The 20,282-nt window shown below is 36.7% G+C and overlaps 1 protein-coding gene across 1 annotated transcript in view; it reads right to left on the bottom strand.

Moving 5' to 3' along the window:
* The window catches only part of LOC131152122 (probable prolyl 4-hydroxylase 4), a 35,573-nt gene extending 15,766 nt beyond the window's left edge, over positions 1–19,807 (bottom strand). The window contains exons 1-3 of the mRNA XM_058103779.1: positions 19,433–19,807; positions 7,384–7,441; positions 7,169–7,273 (exon numbers count right to left, since the gene is read on the bottom strand). Coding sequence (XP_057959762.1) covers positions 7,169–7,273; positions 7,384–7,441; positions 19,433–19,758 — 489 coding nt within the window. The 5' untranslated portion in view covers positions 19,759–19,807. The remainder of the gene's footprint in view (positions 1–7,168; positions 7,274–7,383; positions 7,442–19,432) is intronic.
* Positions 19,808–20,282: the final 475 nt, after the last annotated feature.

Raw genomic sequence — 20,282 nt, 5'->3', positions numbered from 1 at the left:
CATTGGACCAACAGTAAGGTTGCTCCTTTGTAACCTGTTGGGCACGGGTTCGGGTCCAAAGAAAAAAGCCTCCCTACATAAAAGCGAGGGGTAAGGCTGCATATACTGTAACGACCCTCCCCCTACTCTTGCAAAGTAGGGAGCCTTGTCACCTGGGAACACCCTAAGACATAGTTTATTTTACTTCACCTAAATCTGAGTGAATAAGAATCAACAATTCAGTTTCACTTTCTACTGATGTAAAGGCTTTTTTAGTCGATTTAGCTTCAGTACATATTACATTTATGCACAGATGAATCAGAAAAGGAAACCCAATCAGTTTCTTTCATTTTTCTCTCTGTATTATAGGATTGGAAAAATTCTTCTCTCTCGTTTACTTTCATGTGGGAAACAGAGAGGATGTGTTCTTTTGGCACAATATCTCATGTGGCAAATCCCAGCCCAGCACTATTAGCCAACACTTGGAGTTTACTAGTCAGGGGATTGTCTAGAATATTCCCATGATAAGGAACTCTTTTGATTGGAAGTTTGATATTCTAACATATTTCTGCAGCAGTCTTTACAAAATCCAGTGCCAGGTCATTTCCAATGAGCGCAAATGGGATCTGAGCAACGATGGAAACTTCATAGTCAGATCATCCTATGAACACCTTAGCTGCTGAACTGAGTGCAAGTGTGCAACAACAATTTCCCCTGGAAACAAATGTGGAAAAATGCAGCCCCCAGAATTTTCACGTGGGGGGCAACTTTAGGGAGGATCCTTACCATGAACAACCTTCAAAAGAAAAGGGCTTGCCTCCCCCAGAATTTTAGTGTGGGGGGGGGGGGGGGCAACTCTTGGGAGGATCGTTACCATGAACAACCTTCAAAAGAAAAGGGCTTGCCTCTCATTAATTAATTTTTTTTTTTTTTTTTTTTGCAAGAGGCTGTTGCCATGCCTTGAACCTCTAGGTCACACAGCGACAACCTTACCGTTGCACCTCAGGTAAGGCTGCATACTATAGACCCATTGTGGTCTGCCCCTTCCCCAGACCCCACACATGCGGGAGCTTTGTGCACTGGGCTGCCCTTTTTATTTTTTTTGTGCCTCGACCAGGTGGAATTGATGAGCACATCCTTTTGCATTGCTCATGGACCAGGAAAATATTGAACTTGGCCATCTCCATGGTCAAGCAGAGGGGGGTCACTGCAGCTACAATAGAGGGAAAATTATGGGGGCTTGGAAAGGGATCTGATCAAACAAGGAAGAAAGTCCCTTCCCCTCATCTCCCTTGCTATTCTTTTGGGCGTTGTGGAGTGAAAGGAACCAGGGAGCCTTTGAATGAACTGTTTCACCCATTCAGGCTTTGGACAACTATGATTTATAGTTGGCATAGTGGGCTGGCTGGGAGGGACTCTTTTGTAATCTTTGATTTCCTTGACACATGGCAGTGAGGATTGTGTTGCTCTTGTTGTTTCCTTTGTACTTTGGTGGCATTCCCTTTATGCCTTCTTTTAATCATATTTCTCTTTGCTGATGAAAAAAGATAATTTCCATAACATTTAAAATGAAATGAATTTGACTCCAATACCCCTTCCCTAAACATATTCTTAGTCACTACAAGTCTACAAGCTTATCACACTCAAATGAGACGTTCACTCAGCCTTCCCACGAGGAGACACCAACAAACTGTTCACTTGAATAACAGGAACACTAGCGGACATCAGCCTACAAGAAGATTTTTCTAGACGTAGGCTTGAGAAGAACCTCATCATTTCCCAGAACAAGAGTGGGACTAGAGTCACCCATGAATACAAATTCTCCTATTTCCTTTTATGTGTGTAGGAAGTGAAACACTTCAATCTCCATAATAAGTATGCCTCATAGCACCAAAATCTACCACTCACTCCTTGTCCACAAGCATGAGGATTTAAGAAATAGGTACAGCCATGATATCCGCTTAAATCAGATTTACATTGAGATTGGTAGGGTTGTCATTCCTCTTCCTATCATCTGAATCCGGGGAGCATCATACCCCAGTTTTTCACATGCAAAAAGGCTCCTTTTCATCATGATGGGTTTTGGGTCTTGCGTTTGAAACAAAGTCTCCTATTCTTGTTATATTGTGTTTACAGTTCCCATTTGGATGTTTAGGCATTGATTCTACTAAGTTAGCCTGAGAGGGTTGCCCAAGGCCTTCAGAGCCCTGATCTGTTATGATGTGCACAGTAACATTTGCTAAGGCTATACATTCCCTCTTGTGTTTTCAGCTACTATTTACAGGTTCTACCAAGACTCATGCAGTTTTCCAGTCAGACATCAAGTTATAAAGGCATCAGGAAGGGAGATATGTTCATGTGTAAAGTACCCTAGCACTAGCAGTCAGATATTCGCTAGCTTTGGATTGTAAATCCCTATCACTGGTCATCAAGAAGGGCAAATCATTCTCATAGCAAATTCCTCAGTTCCATAATCCAACATTTTGATTTTAGAACTTCTTTCAATGAATCCTACATTTCATTTGCTTCTTAGTGTCAGCAGCTGTAAATGTCAAAAAAACATTCAACACTGTGCAAAAAATAGTAAGTTTGTGTTCCTTTTTGTCATATTCTCAGAGTTATATACTCAAATAAGAGGGTCACAAGGGCTTGGTAATGATGGGTTTCTAAAAACATCTCTTCAATTAGAAGGCGGATATGGAGGTTCCCTTTAGAGACTAATTCCTTATGGCATCGGGTTATAAGTGTACAAATCGAATTCATTGAAACAAGTGGGATAACCAAAGGAAATAGCAACATTACCCATGCAAGCCCCAGGAATTTTTTATTATTTTTTTTTTCCTAAGTGGCTTGTTCTCTTTTTTCTTTTTTCTTTTTTCTTTTTTTTTTTTTTTTTTTTCTTACTCATTTTTAAGTGACTAGTGGGAACAAATTTGTTTTTGGGAGGATGTTTGGGTGGGGAAGACTTCATTGGAGCTCTTCATTGGGTGTATTGGATTCTTCCCTCCTACTTTGAGGGGGTATACAAGGCTCTAAATAGGGGATTCTTCGGATTTTCTCTTCAAAGTCTTTCTTTAGTCATCTCATAAAATCTTCCATTCCTAGCCTTTTCGGTTTGAATAAAGAATGTTTGGAAAGCAAAAGTTTCTTTCAAGACTTGGGCTTTCGTCTAGACCCTTGTTCTCAACAGGATTAGTACAAATGGCTTGCTACTTGTAGGAAGATCCCATACAGCTCTTAGCCCAAATGATTGTATCTTGCGCCAGAAGTTAACCGAAACTAATGTTCATCTTTTTCTTTGTTGTCAGGTGGAAGGTATCTTTGGAATACTTAGGGGTAGTTTGGTATCACTGTCAAAAATTAGAGAAACGAAAACCAAAAACAAAAACCAAAAACCAAAAATAGAAACTAAAAACTAGAAACCAACAACCTGTTTAGTTAACATTTATAAAACTAATATAAATTTTAATTTTAATTAAAAAATGCTCATTTTCATCTTTAAATCAAATAATATTATAAAAATATGATTAAAATAATAAAATTACAAATAATACACATTAAAAAATTACTATAATAAAAATAAAATTTATTATAATTATTTTACTCAATTGTTCTACTTTCAAATTTTACTTTACAATAAAAATTTTATTGAAGATGACAATTGAAAAACAATGGAAGTATTTTGTAATTGGATTTTTTGAAATTTATGTTTATTTTTATTTTAATTATATTTAAATTCAAAAGATCATTTAATTTTGATTTTAATTTAAAAGTGTATAAAATGAATAATTTAATCCCAGGATAACATTTCTGGATATTTAAAATTTCTGGCAACAAGTTGCTAAAACAACTGAAAAACATAAAATCTAGTTTTCAGTTTTTCGGCAAACAGCTGAAAACTGGCAATAGAAATAGAAAATTAACAACATAAACAAACGTATTTTTATAATACGTCTCTTCACTGTGGAGAAACAAAAATAGAAAACAGAAAATAGCAACGATAGCAAGCAGACCCTTAGTTTTCATGTTTTGGCAAGGAATAGGTGGCCCCACATAATATGCATGATTTTTATTGATGAGATTTTGGTGTTTAGGGAAGAGTCTGAAAGAGGACTTTATAGACTTTCCATAGTGTATGCCATTTTGTTGATTCTATGGCTTGTGGTGAAAGCAAGAAAGTTCAAGGTTCAAAAGACTTCTCCAATTTTGCTTTGGAAGAAATTATTTTTTAGCTTCTTATCCAGCATTTTCCTTGGGGGTTTTAGGTAGGTTGTCACGGTCTGATCTTCAAAGGGATTTGAAGGCAGCATGTTGTAATTATTTTTTGTCTTTAACGTCCATATCTTGTACCTTCTAAAATAGTTGATGGAATTTTTTGGTTATCTGAAAATAGTTACCTAACATTTCTTTAGATCTAGGATCAGTGAAGGAAAAGGGCAGCCCAAGGAATTCTAAGGTGGATAATGCCTCTCTTGCCACCATTTGAAGTTTGCACCATTAAATGTTTTGAACTTGTGTTATGAAAGGATTCAGTCGTTACCCATGCAACATCCATTGGTTTTACCCTAAGATTGTTGGAATAAACAATGAATATGGATGCAGAGAACAAAACAAATAAAAAACACTGAGACTTATCATTACAGAGGCATGCCAGTGACTGTTCTTAGGGTAGATTTCAGCCGTTGCCTAAAGTAGAAGCTTTGTGGTGACCGAATAACCAATCCTAGGACACTACATGCCCTAGCCCCCAAAGAGTTCAGAGGCAATTAAGTGTTTTCAATTATGCAGTATGTTTGCTTAAATAGAAGTATAGAACTATAATATATATATATATATATATATACACACACACATATATATACTGCATACAGAGAAAAGAATCAATAATGGCTAATTATGTTTAATTAATGGCATCAATTAAGGAGAAGATGATCGAGTAATTGCTAAACACTAATGGCAAGTCAAAATGGAAAACATTTTAGGTAATAACCCAAGTTAGCAATAACTTGAATGGTCAAATGTCAAATAGAAAACTTGAGGTGGACCTTGTCCTATCCATGATGCCCAAAAATGGCGATATCCTGTCAAACAAACAATGTGGGAGAAGAGCTAAAGTAGGAATGACCAAAGAACAAGAGAACAACGTGCCAAGAATGATAAACCAAGAAGAAAACAAATTGTTTTAGGCTTTTGAAATGCAAAACAATGCTAAAAAAATAGAATTGGTTCAAGTCGCTCATCAAAAAATGGGAAAGAGAAAAGGGCAGGGGATATGCACATATTTTTCATCTTTTGAAAAGTCAAGATATGGAAAATTGTGCAGAATGGTGAATCATACATAATTGTCACGAGCCAAGCTTTTTTAGGACAGACATTATGCCTGCTTAGGGCCACTTGTCTCGCCTTCATGGGATGGGTAACAATCATTTAATTAGTAGTGTAGATTTCATTCTTTGAGTAAAATAATGCCTCGATCAAAAGGGGGAGTATAACTCCTAGGTCTATTTGATGTTTGCTAATGCCAAAGCTAGAATAGCATAGGAAGCTCTTTTAGGGAAAGCAAATATTCTTCCATCATTGTAAAATTGACGAGCTATTGTAAACGTATTTAGTCTACTTGCTTCTCCCACTAAACACACGTTATCTATAGGGGTTTGAATAATGAATTATGTTGCTGTACAGTTTACCCTGTGACACGTGTTTACGTACATGCTTGTTTACTAGTTCAACTTAGTTTGTATTTGATGGTTGTGAATTTGTGTATGTGGTAAAACCGCAATGTTTTTGACTGACTAGTTAACTTAGTGTGCTATAACTAATGTCGCACAGCCCTTCACAATGTGTGAAGTGTTCAGCTCATGAAAATAACGAATGCATAAACCTTCATATTTTAGTTTCACTCATGAACATTCGCCTTCAATTGTCGTATAAAATTTGCCTGGGAAAAGCCACCACAATTTTACATCTCCAAAATTTTTCATAGGCATTCTTACTTGCAAATTATGTACTTCAATCACCCATTACCTTATTGACTTCAAATCTCACATAGTCACTAGTTTGTCTTAGAACTTCAGTCTTTACACATGTCCAGATAAAATAATTCCCAATAATTCAAAACCATTCCACATTAAAAATGGCAGGCATACTAGGAGATCCATTTCCAACTATAAAATAATTCAATTTTAGAACACTTCCTAGTTAGCCTTGATTCAGTCGTTAAAACATTATATCCAAACCTAAAAGTATGAGAATCACAAAAACAGTCTCCAAAATATGGAGGTAAGACTGCATACTTTTTGCCCTCCTTAAAGCCAATGGTGTGAGTCCCATACATTAGGTATTACAGTTAGATTTAACAAACATGTGAAGATGATATATCCATAGAGAGACAAAACTATTTCCAATTATCAAATAATTCAATATCAATGCGTAATGATAATGGCAAAAAGTGGATCACCAGTCCCATGCCCCAAGCTAAGGTGTGGATAATTTTTACAGTAGATGCAACTTCAAATTTTGTCCCATTACTTACCTTTTGGTAGGAATAAAGGACAGAGCATAAGCTCAGAGGTAGCTGCTGGGATTAATTTAGACCTACATAGTCATTTTTGCAAAACCTAAATTAAATTTAGATGTCAAATATTTCACAATTGTGGAGTACTAAATTAAAGCCCTTGTAAAATGGTCGCTACATTCACTGTTTGAGCCATTGCACCAATATGATTAGGTTAGTATGGGCCTAGTTAGCAAGCTGCCTAAGATGGCACACTAGTTTTAGCATACTAGCTTAACAAGTCAATCAAAGACAGAGAAGGGTGATTCCCTCCTTACTCTCAAACTAATGTGACAGGCCAAACACTACAAAGTTTCCCAAAAAAGTTCCTAACCCTCATACTTGGGATACTATGATTTCCCAGGAAGCTGCAACCAGAGATGGAACTGGTATTTACTCTCCATGCACACACAAAACCAAAGATGAAAATTTGCACCAATGCATTTGATGGTGCATGTCTATATTGATTTTAATCGGGCATTTTCATACTCTCATGCTGATGATTTGAGATTACATGCATGGAATTACCAAAACATTTTCATTAGCAGCTGGTCAATTTACGGACGGTGAACCTCCATTATTTATAATAATAATAAAATAAAAACAAAAACTGATCAAGAAATAAAAAGAACCAACCTTCCCTTTGTTGATGAACATTCCAGAGCTAGTTCGAACTTCGCTGAGCATGCTTTTCCCAGACAAATTATCTGCAACAGCAGATCTCTTCAGTTCCGATTTGGCCTGTTACATCCTCTCAAAAATAAGCCAAATTGACAATTGCAACGAATATACATTTAAATTGACCGACATTTTTCTAAATCATATTGAGGAAACATTCAAATTCTACTCACAATAGAAATCAAATGATTGCATTCTTTATCCGTGAGAAAACCTTCATATACGAACGCCCTGCCAATTACCAAATTCATAGTCACAAAACCAAACCACCATTCACCAACCACTTGTTGGTTGCTGAGAAAACCGCAGGTAGAGAGAGAGAGAGAGAGAGAGAGAGAGAGAAGGTGCTCTTTTTTTGGGAATGCCAAACTTATCACAGCGAAACCAATCAGTGACATTTGTTGAAATTACAGGAAGAATAATTCTGTTGAGGTTGTTAAACATGAGCTGTAATATTCTGTTAAGGTTGTTAACCGTCGACGATTTTATTGGTTATATCGACAGTTATGCTTCTGTCTGAAACCGTCGACAGTTTGGTCTAAAACCGTCGACGTTTTCCAATCTGTTGAGGTTGTTAATTTTGTTAGTTAGTTAGTAGTTAGTTCATCAGTTATCAATTTTTTTGTATAAATAAGAGATCTAATTCATGTACCAAAATGCAAGAATATACTGAATACAATTTCTATTTTTCCAATTCTTGGAATTATGTAATTTCCTTCATCTTCAACCTTTGTCTCTGCATTACTCTCAATATGGTATCAAAGCTATGACCCAAAATTCATCCACCATTGATTCAAACATGAAATCCAATCCTGAGACCAACCCCCATCATCCAGCTAGCCCTTACTTCATCCAACCTGGTGAAGGAGCCTCATCTCCACTGGTTCCCGATCTTTTAACCACAGAGAATTATGTGACCTGGGCAAGAACCATGCGGCGTGCACTGAACATCAAGAACAAGCTTGGCTTTCTTGACGGTACAATTCCAAAACCAACTAATGATTTTGATCCTCTCGCTGCTCCTTGGGAGCGCTGTAATGATATGATAGTCGCTTCGATCCAACACTCGGTTGGCCTTGAAAATAGATCATGCATCGCACATGTTGATACCACTGCAAATGTTTGGAATGACCTTCATGAAAGGTATTCTATCCAAAATGCTCCTCGCATTTTCCAACTCACCAAATCCATTTCTTCGTTGATCCAAGATGCTGATTCCGTAAGCCAATATTACAACAAACTCAAAAGTTTTTGGGATGAACTCGAAATCTATGAGCCCATACCCCTATGCACTTGTGGCTCAGTAAATACATTGATAGATTACACACATCGCAGCAAAGTGATGCAGTTCCTAATGGGAGTATGGGACTCAATGATTCGTATGACTCTGTTCGTGCCCAAATTCGACTATATGACCCTCTCCCTGCGTTGAATCGCATCTTATCTTTGGTTCAACAAGAAGAAAGGCGCAGACAACTTCGTTCTGTACCTGCACCTATCGCAATGGCCACATGGGCACCAGATCACCGCAACCAACCCTCTTCCCACAAGGATCGCTTGTATTGCTCCCACTGCAACACCTCTAGTCACACTTTGGAGCGTTGCTTCAAAGCCAATCCCAATCTCCCAGTGTACTCCCACTGTCGCATACCTGGACATACTAAAGAGAAGTGTTACAAACTCAATGGCTTCCCTCCTGGACACAAGAACAACTTTAAATTTAGATCCTCTTCTAATCAATCTTCTCTTGAGCAAGAACAAATCAACCATGGCTCACCTATTACTCGGGAGCAGTACAGCCACCTCCTTGCCTTACTCAATCTTTCTCAAAGTTCCGCCACTACACCCGCTGTCAACCACGTGCAAGCTAGCATCTCTGATTCTAGCATCACTCCCATGTCTGGTATTATGTTTTGTAATTCCACACACACACACAGAGTAATATCACCAAATCCACCACATCATGGATTATCGACACGAGTTCTACAGATCACATGATCTGTAGCCCCAAACACGCATCATGTCACTCCCGTTTCTCACGTGATCAAACTCCCTAATGGAACCACAACGGCAGCCACCCACATTGATGATGTCCATCTTTTAGAGCATTTGGTTCTCAGAAATGTACTCTGTGTCCTTGAATTTTCATTTAATCTCATTTCTGCAAAATCATTGACAACTCATTCCAACAGTTGTCTAATTTTTTTCTCAAATTCATGTTATATACAGGACCTTTCATCTTGGAAGACGACTGCACTGGGAAAGATGCTTAATGGCTTGTATCATCACCAACGTTCAAGACCCACCCCAACTTCCTTGCATTCTTTTTTTCTTATATTGTTTCCTTCCATTTCTGTTAACACTACAAATGTAACCAAGCTTGATGACTTTACTCTATGGCACTATCATCTTGGACATAGTTCCATGACCCAACACGTATTGAATGCTATTAATAAAGATAATTTTATGCCTTTGACTACTTCCAAAGTTCCTTATGATATTAGCCCTCTTTCCAAACAACACAAATTACCCTTTCTCCAATCAAAGACCAACATAACTAACCCATCTGATATTATCTCTGTTGACATTTGAGCCCTAACCCAACTCAAGCATACGATAGCGCTAAATACTTTCTTACCATTGTTGACCAATTTACTCGATGCACTTGGATCTATTTACTGAAAGCAAAATCTGAAGCAAGAACTTCACTTTAGAATTTTTCTCACTTGTTGAAAATCAATTTGAAACTCAAATCAAAACAATTCGATCTGACAATGGAGCCAAGTTCAACATGCCACTATTCTATCAATCCAAAGGTGTTTTGCACCAACTTACATGTGTTGCAACACCTCAACAAAATGCCTTAGCCAAGCGCAAACATCTGCATATATTAAATGTCGCAACAGCCTTAAAATTTCAGTCAGGTCTTCCTATGCAATATTGGGCTGATTTTATCACCACTTACGTTTATTTAATCAATAGAACACCCACCCAAACCTTAATTCTTTTGAACTCCTATATCACACTAAGCCTTCCTACTTCCATCGTATTCGGGTGTTTATGTTTTGCTTCCACACTTAGCCATTGCTCGCACCAAATCCGAACCCCAAGCTCGGAAATGCTTATTTCTTGGCTATCCATACGATGTCAAGAACTATATATTGCTAGACCTCAATACCAACCAAATCTTCACATCACGAGATGTCATGTTTCATGAAGATTTTTTTCCCTTAAAACAAACCACACACCCCTCGTATTCCTTCCCTCCCTTTCCTTTTTCATCCCACAAAAACTTCTCTAATAGCTTCCCATCATAAACACATCCCGGGCATTCTACCCCCCCCCCCCAATCCCTTCTCATCGCCATCAGTTCCCCTTCTTTTGATCATATTTCCCTTGACACGACACCGCCTGACCAAACAAGCAGCGAATACATTCCCGCCTCTCCTCATATCTCTCCACCACATCTTCCACGTCAATTAACTCAAACAAGGAAAACTCTTGCATACCTCCATGATTTTCATTGTCACAAGTCACAACACCTATCCCCTCCCAGTCAACATCCAAGCAGCAAGCTCTTGCTTCCTCCTCCATCACAAGTTCGAAAATCTCCTTCCCTCTCTCTTCTATCATCTCTTATGACTCACTCTCATCAACCTTCAAAGCCTTCACCACCTCCATATCTCTACATACTGAGCCAACCTCATACTCCCAAGCCATCAAAGAACCAATTTGGCGTAAGGCAATGGAGAAAGAGCTCACTGCAATTGAGCTTAATGAAACATGGTCCATTTTTTATTTTCTTCCTGACAGGAAGCTGATTGATTGCAAATGGATTTATAAATACAAATTCAAAGTTGATGGACGATTGAACAAGCTAAGGCTCACTTGGTTGTAAAGGGATTTACCTAGCTGAAGGAATTGATTTTCATGACACCTTCTCACCAGTTGGCTTCCATTCGATGCCTTCTTGCCCTGGCAGCCATCAAAGGGTGGGATCTCCAACAACTGGACGTCAATAACGCATTCTTATATGGAGATCTCGACGAAGAACTTTACATGAAGCCCCCTCCTGGTCATCCTTCAACAAAAAGCAACAAGGTTTGTCGCCTACAAAAAATCCTTTATGGCTTACGGAAAGCTTCTTGCCAATGGAACACCAAACTCTCCTCATCCTTAGCTGAATTTGGCTTCGTGCAATCCAAAGCGGATTACAGTTTATTCACCAAGTGCACGGCCGCATCCTTCATCGCCCCGCTTGTATATGTCAATGTCATAATTTTGATGAGTTCGGATGTGGCTTCCAATACTGCAATCAAGCAATTTCTAGAAACAAAATTCAAAATCAAAACTCTCGGCTCACTCAAATACTTCCTTGGCATGGAAGTAGGATGCTCAAAGGCAGGAATTCAACTTTGCCAACGCAAGTACGCACTGGATATACTTTCTGAGACAGGGTTACTAGCATCTAAACCCTCTCCTTTGCCTGTGGAATCCAATATCAAACTGCAAAAGGATGAAGGTGAAATTTTTCATGACCCTACCTCGTACCAAAAATTGATTGGTAAGCTCCTTTATCTTACCAACACACGACCAGATTTAAGTTACAGTGTTCATTTACTTGCTCAATTCATGGAAAGCCCAAGGGTTCCTCACTATGATGCCAATATCAAAGTTCTCAAATATGTCAAAGGTACCCCAGGCCGAGGCATATTTTTTCCTGCCAATTCACAGTTGGAGCTCGTGGCTTGCTCGAATGCAAACTGGGCAAATTGCCCAGACACGCGACGTTCAACCACTGGATTTTGTGTGTTCATAGGCAACTCCCTTATCTCTTGGAAATCCAAGAAGCAAAACATTATATCAAGGTCATCGGCCGAGTCTGAATATAGAGCGATGACTGCGGTGGTTTGTGAGCTTACATGGCTTCGATACTTACTTCATGACTTACGCATCATCATCTCGAAGCCTGCGACCTTGTATTGTGACAACTTGGCAGCCTTACATATCGCTGCGAACCCCGTGCTTCACGAACACACGAAGCATATTGAACTAGACTGCTATGTTGTTCAGGATAAGATTTCGGATGGGCAAGTCGTAACTGCGCATGTTTTTTCATCTGCTCAATTGGCGAACTTGCTTACTAAACCACTTCATTCTTCTACCTTTAATTGACTGTTATTTAAGATGGGAGTCATCAACATTTACTCTCCATCTTGCGGAGGGATGTTGAAATTATAGGAAGAATAATTCTGTTGAGGTTGTTAAACATGAGCTGTAATATTCTGTTAAGGTTGTTAACCGTCGACGGTTTTATTGGTTATATCAACAGTTATGCTTCTGTCTGAAACCGTTGACGGTTTCCAATCTGTTGAGGTTGTTAATTTTGTTAGTTCGTTATTAGTTTGTTCATCAGTTATCAATTTATTTGTACAAATAAGAGGTATGATTCATGTACAAAAATGCAAGAATATACTGAATACAACTTTAATTTTTCCAATTCTTGGAATTTTGTTATTTCCTTATCTTCAACCTTCATCCCTGCATTACTCTCAATATTGGAAAAATAGAAATTGTATCTAGTGTTGAAATAGTTTCTAAAATATACGATTTTATGGTGTTTTTCAAAGTCTTCCTTTGATGAATTTTCTAAAGCATTTAATGTTATGTGGGTTTGTCCCATATTGGAAAAAGTGGAAAAAGAAAGGTCATTAATAAACGACAAGGTGAAATAATCTCTTAAAATGGGTTAAGAGAAAGTGTTAGTGTGTACTCTAGTTCGCACCGTCCGCACACGCGTGCGCGCACGGCGTGGGCTATAAGTTGTTAGGGGCGCTTTTAGTTGGCGCACAAGCACTTAGAACTTTGCATCATTGCGAGATCGTGACCGTTAATCATGATCGGATGGTTAAAAATTAATCTTATATTTTTTAAGATTAAGTGTTGCGACTAGGAGACCAAGTACGACCTGGTCAATGATACCATCGACTAAACATGAAATCCTGAGGGTCACGACCAGGTTGACACTGGGTGCAACCAGGTCGAATCTCCAACTTTTCAGAACGGATGCAACCTTTCAAAACACATGCAACCTTTCGAAAAAAGCATGATTTTTTCTAGATAAAGACAGAGTTAACTCCACGAAATACACAAGAAAATTCATCATTCTCTCCTTCTCTTCCTTAAATAAAACTTCCTTAAATTATATCTTTTTCAAATTTGGATTCTATTATCTACAAAAATAGAATTCCAAAAAATTTGTTCAAATTACTTTAAGGGTGTTTGTGATCAGTTTTCGTTTGTGTATAACGCAAACTGATATCATATCATAATTTGGGCTTCATTATATCCTAAAAATGTATTTGCTGACTCAATACACACCAATCTAGTGGGGGCAAATAATGTTTTAAGGAAAACGACATTGAAACGTGCCTTGAAGCATTTTCAGTACTACAGCATTTTTCCGATTTTATTCTTACAATCTTTAAACATTATTTTGCTATGGCTGGTTTTTCAACCTTAAGGGAATTTGCTGTGGATTTTGTTAAACCTGAACGGTTCAATGGAAGCAATTTCAGGCGCTAGCAGAAAATGATGCACTTTCTTCTTGCGGGTTTCAAAGTGGTGTATGTTCTGACCACCCCCAAACCTATTGTGAACAAGGATGAGACTTTGGTGGAAGGACGTGCAAGACTAAAATGGGAACGAGATGATTATATTTGCAAAGGCCACATTTGCAATTCAATGTCAGATAATCTATTCAATCTCTATCAGAATATGGCTACTCCAAAAGAGTTGTGGGATGTGCTTGAAGCTAAGTATCTCACAAATGATGCAACTAGTAAGAAATTTCTAACTGGAAAATTTTTCAATTATACCATGGTTGATAATAGGTCTGTCTTAGAGCAGTTTCATGAGATTATACATATCCTTAACCAGTTTAATCAGCATAATATGAAAATGGATGAATACATTTCTGTTTCATCTATTATTGATAAGCTACCACCATCTTGGAAAGATGTTAAAAAATCTTTGAAGCACAAGAAGGATGATATGTCTCTTGAACAATTGGGCCAACTTTTCCAAGTTGAGGAAGTGTTCAGGAAGAACCAAAAAGGTGCAAAAGAGCATACTTCCAAAGTGCATATGATGGAAGAAGGAGCAGTTCTAAACAACCCCAACATCCTAAGAAAGGGAATTTGAAGAGGAAGTACAATTCTGTCAAGAATCGCAATAAGAAGAAGAAATGTTCATGCTTTCATTGTGGAAAACCTAGACACTACAAAAGTGACAGTCGTCTTCTCAAGAAAAAGCAAGATGAAACAAACTCTAACAAGTTTGTGGCAATGATTTCTGAAATCAATGTTGTTGAAGATGACTGTGCATGGTGGATTGACTCAAGTCCAACAAGACATTTTTGCAAAGACAAGTTCATTCTCAAAGTATGAACTGGCGAAAGATGGCAGTGTTCTCTACATGGGAAATTCGTCCACTGCTGTAGTCAAAAGCAAAGGAGATGTCAGTCTTAAATTTACTTCTAGAAAAAGTTTGACCCTCACTGATGTATACCATGTACCAGAAATTAGAAAGAATCTTGTTTCTGGAAGCCTACTTAATAAGTTTGGCTTTAAGTTAGTGTTTGAATCTGACAAATTTGTACTCTCCAAGGGTGGAGTCTTTGTGGGAAAAGGCTATATGTATGGGGGTATGTTTAAACTTAATATTAATAAAGTGCATGTTTATGTTTATATGGTTGATTCACTTTCTTTATGGCATAATAGTTTAGGACATATTAATACTACAAAATTGCATGATATGGCTAATATGGAATTAATTCCTAGATAAGTAAATGACATGGATGATAAGTGCAGTGTATGTATTAAAACCAAAATAACTAGAGAACATTTTCCTAATAAAACTGCTAGAATTTCTTCTTTACTTCAATTAGTGCATAGTGATGTATGTGATTTGCATGATACACCTACCATAGGAGGCAAAAAATATTTTGTAACATTTATAGATGATTTTTCTAGCTTCTGTTATGTTTATCTTATGCATACTAAAGATGAAATAATTGATAAGTTTAAGGTCTATAAGGCAGAAGTTAAAAAACAATGTGACACTAAGATAAAGTGTCTTAGATCGAATAGAGGAGGTGAATATCACTTCCCCGCCTATCGTGAATCAATAGGTGTGATACATGAAATTTCTGCAACATATACTTCACAACAAAATGGAGTGACAGAAAGGGAAAACCAAACATTGGTTGAAATGGTCAAGACCATGATGTCAAATTCAAGACTAAGTAATGGTTATTGGGGTGAAGCCTTACTAACTGCCTGTCATATATTAAACAGAGTTCCTTTTAATAGGACTAAGACTTCTCCATATGAGTTATGGAAGAAAAGAAAGCCTAATTTAAAATATCTTAAGATTTGGGGCTATAAAGCAATTGTAAGGCTTCCTGAACTTAAGATCAGGAAATTAGGTGAGCAAGGAATAGAATATGTATTCCTTAGCTATGCTGAACATAGCAAAGCTTATAGATTCTTGGTAATTGAACCAAATGATTCTATAGGAGTTAATTCAGTAATAGAATCCAGAGATGCAGAATTCTTTGAAAATAAGTTCACTTCCATACAAAAGGTTAGTGATCAAAATAAATCAGTGGAGACTTTGAAACCACATTGTAATAGTGGTGAATCTTCTGAACCTAGTGAATCTAGGAGGAGTAAGAGGAGGAGAACAACAACGTCTTTTGGACCAGACTTCATAATCTACCTAGTAGAAGGTACTAGAGAATTACACTCTAGACAAACTATAATTTCACCAAGTGTGGAAACAGATCCTCTAATGAAGAGGCAATGAAGTCTCAAAATTCTGCATTTTGGAAAGAAGCTATAAATGATGAAATGGATTCTATCATGGGTACTAAAACCTAAAAATTGGCTGATTTACCTCCTGATTCAAAACCAATAGGTTGTAAATAGATCTTCAAAAAGAAAATGAAGGTAGATGGAACAATTGACAATTTCAAAGCAAGGTTAGTAGGTAAAGGCTTTACACAAAAGGATTATGCAACTATAAGAGTATTGCTTGCCTTAGCTTCCATCTACAAGTTCGAAATCCATCAAATGGATGTAAAAACTGCATTCTTGAATGGAGAATTGGATGAAGAAATTTCCATGGAACAGCCTAAAGGCTTTATTATGCCTAGAAATGAATCTAAAGTATGTAAAGTTGATTTAAGTCTCTTTATGGACTTAAACAAGCCACAAAATAGTGGCATGAAAAAGTTGACCAAGTTATTCTTTCTAATGGCTTTAGAATACATGAATCTGATAAATGTGTATATAGTAAGTTCAATAGAAATAAAGGTATAATTATTTGCTTATATGTTGATGATATGTTAATTTTTTATACTAATATTGAAAGTGCTAAGAAACTGTTGTCATCTAATTTTGATATGAAAGATATGGGTAATGCAGATGTAATTCTGGGTAAAAGAATAATTAGAAACAATGATAAATTGATTCTCACCCAATCACACTATATTGAAAAAATACTCAAAAAGTTTAATCACTATGACTACAAACCTGTTAGCACACCTTTTGATGCAAATTTGAAATTATATCCTAACACTAGTAGAGCAGTAAATCAGTTAGAATATGCTAGAGTTATTGGTTGCTTGATGTATGTTATGACTTCTACTAGACCTGATATTGCATTTGTTGTAGGTAAACTTAGTAGATATACTAGTAATCCTAGTGATATTCATAGGCATGCTATATATAGAGTGTTAAAGTATTTGAAAAATACTATGGATTATGGCATACATTATGAAGGATATACTACTATTTTAGAAGGATTCACAGATGCTAGCTAGATCACTGATCGTAATAATCATACATCGACTAGTGGGTGGATATTCACCCTTGGTGGAGGAGCTATCTCCTAGGGTTCAAAGAAGCAAAGTCTTATAACAGATTCCACTATGGCAATAGAATTTGTGGCTTTAGCTTTTTGTAACAAAGAGACATAATGGCTTAGGAATTTGCTACTAGAAATTCCAATTTAGCCAAAGCCTATGCCACCTATATCTTTGCATTGTGACAGTGAGGCAACTTTGTCACGGGCATATAGTAATATATAATGGTAAATCCAGACATATTGGCCTAAGACATAGCTATGTGAGACAGTTAATTACTGATCGGGTAATTACCATAGATTTTTTGAGATCAAGCCAAAATTTGGCTGATCCATTAACAAAAGGACTTGCAAGAGATATGGTCTAGAAGATATCAAAGGGGATGGGACTTAAATCCATAACCCACAGTCACCAATGATGGAAACTTGACTCAACACTCGAAAATTTCAAGCTCTTGAGTTCAATGAGCAAAGTAAATCATATGTAGTGACTGAAAGCACTAAAATGTATATGTGTATCACATAATCCATCCCAAGGTAAACAGTGCTTTGCGCCTGTAATGTGAAAAATTAGAAGGTTGAGGTTCTGTGAGGTACTATAGTTACAAGGGTACCTTTGATAAACCTACCTATATGAGTGTCAGAAGTGGTGCCGCTTCCTATGAGAAATGGATTTATCTCTAGAGCACTCATCAAATTGGGATATAGACGCAAGGCCAATCCACGCATCGGCTTTTGATAACACCCAAAAATCTGATAATTTGTGTGTGATATGTATCCGGTTAATCAAAAGAGGATTACTAGTTCAAAGTTCGTCTACTATGTAATCCTAATTAACTTTGATATGTATTCACTAAGTGAAGGCTCAAGTTCTAAAAACACCTTCATTTATACATAAATTATCTCTTATCTGAATAAATTGTTTTTCATCTATATTTTGAAAATGGTGGGGGAATGTTGAAATATTTTCTAAAATATATGATTTTATGGGGTTTTTCAAAGTCTTCATTTGATGAATTTTCTAAAGCATTTAATGTTATGTGAGTTTATCCCACAATGGAAAAAGTAGAAAAGGAACGGTCATTAATAAATGACAAGGTAAAATAATCTCTTAAAATTAGTTAAGAGAAAGTGCTAGTGTGTACTCTAGTGCAAGCACTGTCCGCACACGCACACGCACAAGCGCATGCGTGCGGCGTGTGCTATAGGGCACTAGTTGCGTTTTTAGTTGGCGCACAAGAACTTAGCACTTTGCATGTTTGCATCGTTGCGAGACCGTGACCGTTAATCATGATCGGATGGTTAAAAATTAATCTTATATTATTTAATATTAAGTGGCGCGACCAAGTGGTGTGACCAGGAGACCAGGTGTGACTTGGTCGACGATACCAAGAACTGAACATGAAATCCCCAAAGTCTTGACCAAGGGCTCGACCAAGTCGACACTAGGTGCGACCAGGTCGAATTTGCGATCTTTCAAAATGAATGCAACCTTTCAGAACATATGCAACCTTTCAAAAAAGGCATGATTTTTTCTATATAAAGAAAGAGTTAACTCCACGAAATACACAAGAAAATTCATCATTCTCTCCTTCTCTTCCTTACATAAAACTTCCTCAAATTATATTTTTTTCAAATCTGGATTCTATTATCTGTAGAAATAGAATTCCAGAAAATTTGTTCAGATTACTCTAAGGGTGTTTGTGGTTAGTTCTCGTTTGTGTATAACACAAACTGATATCATATCATAATCTGGGCTTCATTATATTCTAAAAACATATTTGCAGACTCAATACACACCAATCTAGTAGAGGCAAATAACATTTTAAAACGACATTGTAACATGTCATGAAGCATTTTCAGTACTGCAGCATTTTTCCCATTTTATTCTTACATTCAGTATATTCTTGCATTTTCATACATAAATCAGACCTCTTATTTATACAAATAAATTGATAACTGACGAACAAACTAATAACTAACTAACAAAATTAATAACCTCAACAGATTGGAAACTGTTGATAGTTTTAGACTAAACTGTCAATGGTTTCAGATAGAAGCATAACCGGCAATATAATCAATAAAACCGTGGACAAATAACAACCTTAACTGAATATTACAACTCATGTTTAACAACCTCAACAGAATTATTCTTCCTGTAATTTCAACAACATTAGCCCCAGCAGCGAAATAGTCTTCTGTTGCAGAACTCAAATTTATCTTCTCTTACATTTACATTTTCTCAGCAATCAAACGTGACTATAGGGCTTTAAAGCAATGAATTGAAAAGAAGACCTGGGTTTCCATGAAATCTGCTTAACTTTGGCGGCGGACACGATGTTCGACGAGTCCACATAGGAGCTCGAAGATCCAAGGAGAATCAACGAGATCGACAGGAAATAGAGGAACGTTCGTGGAGAAAACCTAATCATGAGGAAGGTGGATCGACTTGGAGCTGGAGGAGAAAGTGGGAGAGGATAAATTTTCCCGAGCAAAGAAAATTGTGCTTCGATTTTTCTCTCTGATTCTCGTCGAATTGCGCGCAGCGACAAATGATAAAGTCTCCTCCGCGAAAAATATTTTAGGCAGTCACAACTCACAACAACCTGCCACGTCATCATCTCCAATTCAATTGAGTAATTGTCTCACCCCAAAAATTTTAGCAAATGCAACTTTTTATGCAATGATTGGACATATTAAATATTGTATAAAAAGAAAAAAATTTAGTCAAAACATAATCTTCATTTTATGTAATTTTTAAAAATAAAAAAAAAAGTAATTAACCCTAAAATATAATTTTGATTTTACACAATTTCGCATAAAAAGAAAAAAATTTAAAATATTGTAGGGGAAGTGCTCGAGGTATGAAAAAGTTAAAAACTACAATTATGATAATACTTTAATTAGGTTTTATCAACTTCACGTACGAAAAAATTAAGTTCAAAATAGTATTCATTTTGTGTAACTTTAATAATTAAAAACTGAAATAATATTATTATTACGTAACTGCAATCGAAAGAATCTAAAACATTGTATTTGAGGACATGAATTTCAAACTTTAAATTTAGATTTGCGTATATTTGAATAAATTTTAATATAATTTTATATTACTTCTTATTCAAATCCAATACCACACCAAAATTAA

This window comes from Malania oleifera, chromosome 3, assembly GCF_029873635.1.
Source record: "Malania oleifera isolate guangnan ecotype guangnan chromosome 3, ASM2987363v1, whole genome shotgun sequence".
NCBI lineage: Eukaryota > Viridiplantae > Streptophyta > Magnoliopsida > Santalales > Ximeniaceae > Malania > Malania oleifera.
The sequence above is the reverse complement of the archived record's forward strand: the minus strand, read 5'-3'. Positions and strand labels throughout refer to the sequence as shown.